Source organism: Drosophila ficusphila, unplaced genomic scaffold (genome assembly GCF_018152265.1).
Source record: "Drosophila ficusphila isolate 14025-0441.05 unplaced genomic scaffold, ASM1815226v1 contig_106, whole genome shotgun sequence".
Lineage (NCBI taxonomy): Eukaryota > Metazoa > Arthropoda > Insecta > Diptera > Drosophilidae > Drosophila > Drosophila ficusphila.
In genome coordinates, this window is record NW_025063993.1 from 9127138 (window position 1) to 9136165 (window position 9028).

Below are 9028 nucleotides of genomic sequence, written 5' to 3' on the forward strand. Positions count from 1 at the left end.
GTCACTCAATGAGCGCGTTTTGATTGAAGCTTTGGGTTGATTGAAGGGACCGTCTGGACCGTCCGAGAAAGAGACAGGGAAAGAGCCAATGAAAGAGAGAGAGATTTTAATGTGCGTGCAATTGACGAGCGAAAAGCCGAAGTCGAGCCAAAACTAACGACTACTGACCACTGACAAATCCGGACTGAAAACTGAAAACTCGGACTCGGGCGCGTAAGGGAGTCGGCAGTCGGTCGTCTTTTGTTGATCTTGAGACTGAAATCCCAATTGTTGATTTATCTCTCGGCTGCTGCGCTGCCGCTGCGCAGTCCACTCGGTTTGACCAGCGACCAAGTTTATAAAACTTTGAGCCAAAATGCAGCGGCGCACAGTTGTTACCAAAACGTTGCACGCGTCGTGGCCCTCATCAAAAGTTAAGCGAAAATGAAAACGAAATTCGGTTAACGTCAACAGAAGCTGACAAAAGGCAAAAAAAACCCAAACAAGTTGCAGGGCCAGAGCAAACCGAGAAAGAGAGGCAAGAGCCCAAGAAGAAAGAGTGAGCAATACCCATATAGCCAGCTAATCTGTTGTGCAGTGCGTTTTATCAGCCAGCGAAAGAAACGAAAACGAAAGTCGGTCCAAGTCCGGGCTTAAAATCTTGGAGGTACAACGAAAATCAAGAGGCACGCGGATCGCATCTCGGTAATGTCTCAATAAAAGTAATCTTAACTACCGCCGGAATGTAGGAAAAAGTGAAAATAAAAGCGCTCAACGAGTTTCGAAAAGCAACAAACAAAGCAACAAATCAAACGCAGAAGATCTAAGTAAGTTGAGTGGGAATTCCAGCTGGTTCTGTGCTCTGTGCAAATAGGACTTGTTAATTGGGTTCTGATCAACAGACCCCCAAACAGTGTCCAATAAACAGCCCATTAGTGTGGATGGATCCGCATCGCACTCTCTCCCTCACCTCGCGTCGCACACCAATTCCGCGAGTTCGGGACTGTTATGTAAATGCAGATCAAACATATTTCGAAATTCCCCAATAGGCGAAGTCCGCATGCATAAAAATATATGAACGTCTCGTTGGGCGTCTCGGGTTGCGCCTGCCACAAAAGAAGCGGCGGCTAAATTATGCAAAACTAACAAAAAGATCGCATAGAAAAGCGAGAAAACGAGCAAAAAGCGTTAACTATGCACCGGGAGAAAAAGTGATCAGCAATGAGCAATCAAAGTTCTTAAGTGTCGCTGTCACTAATATAAAAAAAAACAAACGTAAGAAAATATAATGGTTTTTGTAGCGAAGTTATGTATAGAAAGTCTTACTTTTCATTTTAACAAAACAAAAATTATATGGCAGTGTACTTTCAAATGCACAAGTTAATAGATTTTCCTTTCTGATTATGAAATTGGTTGTTTATTTCAATCGGAATCATACATAAAAAAATCCTATTTGCTTTTCAAATTTACAAAAGAGTTTTTTTTTTGCAATTTTGTTTTTTTTTATTATAGTTACCAACGTTTCAAATAGATTTATTTTGTTTCTATTTTTTACATTAAATTAAATCCAATTCTCCAATTTTCCCAATTTGTAATGCAATTGTAATAAATGCAATCTAGGTAGTTTTTCTTTACCCACAAATCGAGTTCGCTACATAATTCTTTAACCGCAATTCGCCTGTTAATTTTGATTACGCGCACCTTTAGTCATAATAAACAATAACCTGCGAATTATTACGTATGAGTGCGCTGCGATTGTGTGTGAGTGTGTCAAAGCGAAAACGAAAGGCCAGCAACAACAAGCCGTCGATTGTGTGTGGTCAGCAGCAGCGGCTTCGAGTTGGGTCCGAGCCCAAATCAATGGAAGTACCGCTGCCGGCGACGCTGCCTTTACACATGCGCAGAGTTCACTCCAAATAAATAACAACTCAAATCGAAGCTCAAGCAGATACACTCGGCCAAAAACTCAAAGCCGTCGCCGGGCAACGAAGGCAATCAATTGAACCTTAGTCTCCATTTGAGTCGCACTCCCCGCGGAATTGGGTTGAGACTCGTCTCGTTTTTCGCTTTTTGTTTATCTTTTTGCTGCGTTTCAAAAACTTTTACTCCCCTCGCCGTTTGTTTGTGGCCGGAGATCCAATACAATCAAAATAAAACGCAAAATTATTAACGCCTGTGTTAAATGTTAATTATTACATAATTTTCCCTCGCCTCGGTTTTTGTCTTTCGCCGATTGTTTAAACGGTAATTGGGCCTACACGCCGTATGCGTAATATTCTAATTAAATCGATTATAGACAATGTATATAAAAGTGCTTCTGTTGCGTGTTTTGCACAGTTTGTTTACCTTTATACACGTAGAAAAGAACTTGTTAAACTCAATCCAATTTCACTCAACATCAATTTCTTGCCAAATCTTTAAAAAGTATAAATTAAACAAACATCAAACGCATAAAACAATAAAAACATTTAATTTGGTAACTATTGAATTTGAAAAAGTTATTTCACACCTTTAATTGCCTAAAATACAAAAATAAAACGGACAAAAAAATTAAGTGCTGACCCATTTTGGAGCTTGTATCTGAGTGCCTTGCCAAACCTTTTTTTGGGTCTTAGCCATAAGCCAAAGAAAAATTGCAATTCACTCATAAAGTAAAAAAGACATTAAATGTTAATTATTGCTTAAAAATCGCTCTCGTTTTTTTGGCTTGCACCGCAAGCGAATGTTGGTTAACCGGCAGCCGTCATACTCGGCGTATGCGTAATATTCTAATGCAATCGGCAAAACCAAAGATGAGGTTCGCTCGGTGCTCGGTGTGCAATGTGTGTCAGTGGGAAATCACCACAATGCGTTTGAAAAACGTGCTTATTGGCCGTCGATGGCCGACGAAAGTTTCTCCCCATCAATTGGCAGGCATTAACCAATATCAATACCGCAGGTAGCTGGATCCGGGAGGGGCGAGAAGAGGAGAGGCGTGGCCAGGCGAGGTGAATCGTAGTGCGGTGACCTTCGGCGAACGGCGGCGGCAAACAGCAATCAAACAAGCCATTTGAGATAGCCAAACAAGCGCGGTCCAAATATCTCGGCACACTGCGCGCTCTCGTATTAACAACAAATAAATATAAATAAGCCAAGGTGACTAAGTACCGCCGCAGCATGGAGATCAGGCGCACCTCTCGCCCATATCTATGGGTTGTGCCGATGCTGCTCGGCCTTTGGCTGGGTTCGGTTTTGGCCAAGGGCGCCAGCAACCAGACCGCCTCACAAACCTGGCAGCACCAGCAGCGATATCAAAGTCAGCTCAATCAATCGCAGTCGCCGCCAGAGGAACTCGAGATTTTGGACAACACTTCAGCCATTGTCAGTTCGCCCCATGAAACCCATTTGACTCGCACCTCCGTCATCTTCGGGCTAACAAAAGTGGCCAACGAGAGCAGCGTGAGCCAGAAGTGCCACACGCAACTGAAGCAAGTGCAGCGCGGCATTCTCGGCAAGCAGCCATGGGCCATGAAGGGTGAGTAAAAATATTTTAAAAATATTATTAATACTGTTATAGATATTAAAAAATAATAAAAAAAAATAATTATTTTCAATAGTACAGAGATTAGATACATAACAACAATGTTTAATCAAAATTAAAAGCATTATTTGTTCACTTACTTTGTCGTAGTTACTCACAAATCTACATATTACTTTTTTATAAAATATTTGTGTGCATATTGCAAAAGTCTTTGCTAATCAACAATCATAACAGCAGATTTAAATTATAAAATAAATATGTTGAAATCATGTTAAGGGAAGACAGCTTTATTTGGACCACAGCTCTTACACAAACTTAAACGCTAATTATTTTCAAACTACACGAACAGATAAACAAATGATTCACAATATCAGCTTTTTCTATTATAACTCGCACCTTACGAGAGTTTTGACTACAAGTTAACCATACAAAACATTAACGGAAAAACGATTCAAAAATGATTCATTAAAAGGTTTTTTTGTAGAATAATACATTTTGAAGTCTGTACTTAGGAGCTCCTTACTCTACGAATTTAAATAGTAAACATAGTACATTTAGACCCTTCAGTTGTTCTGAAAACCTACATGATTCACCAAAAAATGCCAATGATAAACCAACAGTGGTTAGTTAATAGATGCAAAGTAGTCTAAAACAACTTGAACCTTTGCCTACAAAAGGTTCACTTTAAAGTTAGCGGCTTTTAGTGGCTTCGTACATATGTTCTACCAATAATCACTATCAATTGGAATTTGATTAAATTTTCCCACAGTTCTGGATGCGTCGGGTACAAAACCCTCGGGCTTTGTATATGGCCAGAACTACTGGCTGGGAAGTCGGGAAGCTTGTCGCGGAGTCCAAAGACCCGTGGGCATAACCCTGTCGAAAAACTTCGATCGTGTGATGCACTATGGAATTATCACCCAGAAGGCGCCCTTTGACATGGACTACAGGGTTCTATACCTGAGCCACAGTTCCCCGTGGCAGGTGGAAATAAAGCTGATGTCCGAGCAGATTATCCACATAGGTTTATGCCTTCCAAGTGCCTGCGATTCGGAGGAGGTTAAAAGTCTGGCCCGGAGTTACGTAGCTGGGGGAATGTTCACCGAAAACGACATCTTCGACATTCGACCGGAAGTGGTTTATATGAAGGATCTGCAGCTGAAGGAGGAATTCTTCGAGAGAGCCAGCTTTCGACTGTTAGTAGCTTGTGTTTTGGTCACTGGAGCTCTGGTGCTCTGTGCCCAACAACTGGCGGCCACCAAAAAGCTGGAATCTTCAACTGAGGAACCCGATCCTAGATTAGCTCCCGCGGAATCGGAAGTTTGGCGTGGACTCAACTCGCTGCTTCAATTCGAGAAACTTCAGAAGTATATACCCTGTTGGGATGTACCTACAAACTGGTCGAAGATCTTTGCCGTAAGGGAGAACTCTCCCAATGAAATTCCCCTGATGAACGGTCTGCGATCTGTGTGCGCCATATGGATAATGGTGTTCCACGTGGTGTGGTTCATGTACTTCACAGTTCACAACAAGACGGTGCTGATTTCGTATGCAGAACAGGCCTTCTTCCAATACGTTTCCTCTGCGCCCCTACTTGTTGATGTCTTCTTTACCATCAGGTGGGTATTAAACAAAAGAAATGCGAACCTTATGAAGCTTTAAAATACAGGCGGAAGTTTAACTATTTTTGAATATACAATAAGACACTTAAACAAAGACCTAAGCTGATATCAATATTCTTTTAAAAATGAATTCTTTGCATCCCTTCCAGTGGCTTCCTTCAAACTTTTAACTTTTTTCGGAACTCCCAGCAACTGGAGGCAGTACGTGGAAATAGCTTCGGTGAAAATCTGAAGCTCTTCGGCAAACTGCTCTTCCATCGGTATTTGCGCCTTGGACCACTTTACTTGGTAGTGATGGCCACGGTGGACTTGGTTTACGCCTATATTGGCGATGTCTCAGTCTACCACATCAACGAGCGATTCGATGAGATGTGCTCCCGCCATTGGTGGCGAAATCTCCTGTTTATTCAGAACCTCTTCGATCATAGAGATATGTGCGCGAATTGGAGTTGGTCTCTGGCCTGCGAAATGCAGTTCTTCATCCTGGCCAATGCCTTGCTGTTCCTCTATGTGAAGTAAGTTATACCTATTAAAATCTTAAACTATAATATTTCATATTTCCTTTATTCAATAGATATCCCAAGGTGGTCAAAGCACTGGTGGCCTCTTCCTTCGTGGCCACTGTGGCCTGGTCCTACAGCATCGGCGTGAGCATCAAGTTCCAGTTGTCATTCGACTCTGCTTTTGCCACCGGAACCGAGATCTATACATCGCCCTTCGTAAGGGTCCTTCCTTATATTCTGGGAGCAGCCACAGCTTGGTTGCTTCTGGAAAATCGAACCCAGTTGGAGATGAGTGAACCCAAGGAGCGATTCTGCTGGCACTTCGCCTTGTTGGTGTTCTTCGCCTGCATTTACTCGACCGTCAAGAGGGACCTGGGACCTCTGATGGCCATCACGCTGTTTGTAATGGGTCGCCTCTTCTTTTCGCTGAGTGTATGCTGGATGATAGCGCGCAGTTGCGTTGGGCGGGGGGTGTGGTGGTCACGTCTCTTGGAGGCCAAGGGCTTCCAGCACGTCAGTCGACTGTCCTACGCCATTTACCTCCTAAATCCGCTGGTCATCGCACTATTCTACAGTTTAACCAACGCCAGTACACATGCAGATCCCTTCATGCTGGTGAGTCACATAAATAATATATTTAGCATGGCTTTTACTAACATTCTTATCGATTTCAGTGCGTGGTGACCTGCGGCTTTGCAGTCATCGTCTATCTGGCCTCAATTATCTTCTCGCTGGCCTTCGAGCTGCCCTTTAGCAATCTTTCCAGTCTGCTAAACCGACGGCAGGGCAAGTCGAAAAGTGCCTAAAGATGCTAGCCTTAAGTTAGATCGTTAGGGTCAACGCACACGCCTCCATCTGACAATTGTGATCGCTTTCATGTACAACTACTCACCATATTCGAATCAGTAGGCTTAGTCTTGTTTAGTCAATGTTAAACATATGCTTATCAAAATACTTTGTACATCGGTGGCCACCCTATTTAGCTTATTAAACACCTAGTTGTAGACGAGCTCTTATACTATATGTATTGTATTTACTTAAACACTTTACCGTCCCCAAAATAGAATATAGAATTGTTGATAAAACTTACAAATTCTTTCTTTATTTAAACATTTTTATATATCTTTAAATGATGTGTAGGCACTGGACTTTACATAAATCTGGAATTTACACATATGTAAATGCAGTTTCTTAAGCTATATGGCAAACAATTTACCATTAATTTTGTAAAAACGATTAAGTAATTTCATTGAAAGAATTTTAAACCATTTCGCGTCTTTTCAGGAAGTTAAAAAATACAGAAAGGGGAATTTTACATCCTTTTATTTAAATCGTAGTACCCGACACATTTATCGCACTTCTTGAGAAACTCTGGTCGGGAATTCGGGTTCCAAGAGGCAAAGCAATATCGCACATGCCTTAAAATATCTGATGATTGCTCTTCAACTTCTTTGTAGTCCAAGTTTGAAAAATGTTTTGTTATGTACAAAATGATATGATAAATAACGAATTCCGTGGAGAAGAAGAATTTTATCTGCTGGCACATTTCTTCCCTCGCTGTTTCCAGAAAAGTTTGCGCTAGTTGCAGTATCAGCCTAGACATTTCGGGTTCAAAGTGTTCAGACATTTTGGCTATCAGATCTTCAAAGCTCTCCAAGCTGAAAACGTGCTCTTTAAGAAAAGTGCCAAAGTCTTCAAGTTGAATAATTTCTGCATTTGCTTTAGTTGTGGTGGTTTCTGGACAATCAACAGGTATATCGTTGGGATTTTCAGGCTTCTTAGTTACTTTCTTTGGTTTCTTTTTTGTGGATTTAAAAATCGTTTCCAGGTTTTGTTTTGTGGGCACTCCGTTAGCACTGCGTATAAGGTCCACTGTGCCCTGCAGGCGTTTAAATTCTTCGGATATTTTGAGGAAGTCGCTTCTTAGTCTGTTTATTAGAATGCTGCGGGGGTTGTCTGCTTTAATCATTTCCAAAGCCAAATTAAAGTTGTTGACATTATGCGTAAATAAAATTAAGGAATCGGAGAGGTCTTTCACATCACAAGCCTGCTGTTTATTATCGAAACTCTAAGTAAAACAAAAATATTAAAAAAATGTGAAAATAGTTTAGTTAAAAATTCTTACCAATAGAAAACTTAGCATCCGTTCACAAGAGAAAAAACTCGGAGAATATAATACTCGAATACCTAGCCGCTTTTCCTTTTGTTTTGTTTCTTCGCTTTTAATGGGTGTTTTTGCGGCTTTCAATAATGATTGGGGCGTTATGGAGGGCTCTTGGGGGAGGAAACGATAGCTCTGCTGCTCTACGAAATGCGATTCCAGTTCCACCTGACCATCAATCAGCTTGTAGACTCCTCGGTGCGGGGTCACCATTACACCAGAACGGAAAGTCGGTAGAATCAGAAAGGTTTTCCAGTTTTCACAAGACGTATTATGTGTTACGTACATCATGCAACAGTCGGTACTGCTGGATTGACCAGTTTTGTCTGTTGTGTGGAGATATAACATTATTTTGTTAAGCAAATATCGAAAACATTTAACTTACCCACGCATCGTCGACAACGAAAAACCGGGTACAAGTGCCAGGATCTGCTTTGCTCTGCCAATTTCGAGTCACGGATATTTTCCACAATCATAACAAAAAATAAAGACGCAAGCACCTGCCCATTGGTATACTTTCCTGTCGAAAAATAGTTATTGACTTCATTGAACAACTTCCAGTTATAAATAACTCTTACTGGTATTCCAGATAGATTTAAACATATTCGCATGTTTGTCAGAATCATCCCAACGATTATTGTCGTCTTTAAACTGGAGTAACTTGCTTTTCAAAACTTCATCGTTCTGTGAAGATCTGATTACCTTGGGTTATAAATTCTAATATTGCCAGTTTGTTTACAACTTACAGGTCCCAGACTATATCTTCTCCACGGCTTAGGAGTTCCGCAAATAGTTGCTGCACTTCCCTGACCGTAGGAACTAAGAATTCCTCTTTATTATTCGATGCGCTCATTGCTGCGAACCCTCAGTTGCGTTGTTGTTGCTTTGCGATTTTGTTTTTCCTTTGTTGCACATCGTAGATGGAAGTTGCCGCAACGCGCTTATCGATAGTCGAGTGTTTGAAGAAATCTAATTTATTTTAAACACTTTATTTAAATATTGCGTTAGTTTCGTACATTATCAATAGTTCAAATAGCCGACCGTTACATTTTTCTAATGAGAACTAGCTCAGATAACAGTCTTGTCAGATTCAGTATTGGTCACCCCAAATATTGAAGAATATCGATATCCAAAGGTGTATAAAAAAGCTGTTTAAGCCCCTTCAGAATATATGTACATTCTTACCAAATAGTCTCTCCTTGGTAATCAAATTGAAAATTTATAAAAATGCATATGCAAGTTC

At 41.0% G+C, this 9028-nt stretch overlaps 2 protein-coding genes and 1 pseudogene across 3 annotated transcripts; 1 reads left to right on the top strand and 2 right to left on the bottom strand.

The window, feature by feature from the left end:
* Nucleotides 1-5: 5 nt before the first annotated feature.
* On the bottom strand, nucleotides 6-680 carry LOC108096149 (annotated as a pseudogene).
* On the top strand, nucleotides 561-6696 carry LOC108096438 (nose resistant to fluoxetine protein 6). 2 transcript variants are annotated; one of them, XM_017198032.2, is made up of 6 exons: nucleotides 561-806; nucleotides 2918-3493; nucleotides 4269-5118; nucleotides 5271-5636; nucleotides 5696-6239; nucleotides 6299-6696. In XM_017198032.2, exons 2-6 carry the CDS (start codon nucleotides 3136-3138, stop codon nucleotides 6428-6430), a joined length of 2250 nt encoding a protein of 749 aa, XP_017053521.1. In that variant the 5' UTR covers nucleotides 561-806; nucleotides 2918-3135; the 3' UTR covers nucleotides 6431-6696. The 2 variants fall into 2 exon arrangements, with proteins under 2 accessions (XP_017053521.1, XP_017053522.1); XM_017198033.2 differs by lacking the exon at nucleotides 561-806 and adding an exon at nucleotides 1609-2223.
* An 8-nt stretch (nucleotides 6697-6704) lies between these two features.
* On the bottom strand, nucleotides 6705-8663 carry LOC108096439. Its single transcript, XM_017198035.1, has 5 exons — nucleotides 8532-8663; nucleotides 8364-8479; nucleotides 8171-8305; nucleotides 7750-8111; nucleotides 6705-7692 (listed from the first exon to the last, which is right to left on the bottom strand). Exons 1-5 carry the CDS (start codon nucleotides 8636-8638, stop codon nucleotides 6937-6939), a joined length of 1476 nt encoding a protein of 491 aa, XP_017053524.1. The 5' UTR covers nucleotides 8639-8663; the 3' UTR covers nucleotides 6705-6936.
* Between the last annotated feature and the right edge of the window lie 365 nt (nucleotides 8664-9028).

Bases quoted from the DNA above. Each gene is read 5' to 3' on its own strand.
- LOC108096438 (XM_017198032.2), top strand. From the start codon at position 3,136: ATGGAGATCAGGCGCACCTCTCGCCCATATCTATGGGTTGTGCCGATG. The intron at 3,494-4,268 runs GTGAGTAAAAAT...ATTTTCCCACAG, and splicing joins GCAGCCATGGGCCATGAAGG to TTCTGGATGCGTCGGGTACA. The intron at 5,119-5,270 runs GTGGGTATTAAA...CATCCCTTCCAG, and splicing joins GATGTCTTCTTTACCATCAG to TGGCTTCCTTCAAACTTTTA.
- LOC108096439 (XM_017198035.1), bottom strand. From the start codon at position 8,638: ATGAGCGCATCGAATAATAAAGAGGAATTCTTAGTTCCTACGGTCAGG. The intron at 8,306-8,363 runs GTAAGAGTTATT...ATTTTTCGACAG, and splicing joins TAAATCTATCTGGAATACCA to GAAAGTATACCAATGGGCAG. The intron at 8,112-8,170 runs GTAAGTTAAATG...TCCACACAACAG, and splicing joins TCGTTGTCGACGATGCGTGG to ACAAAACTGGTCAATCCAGC.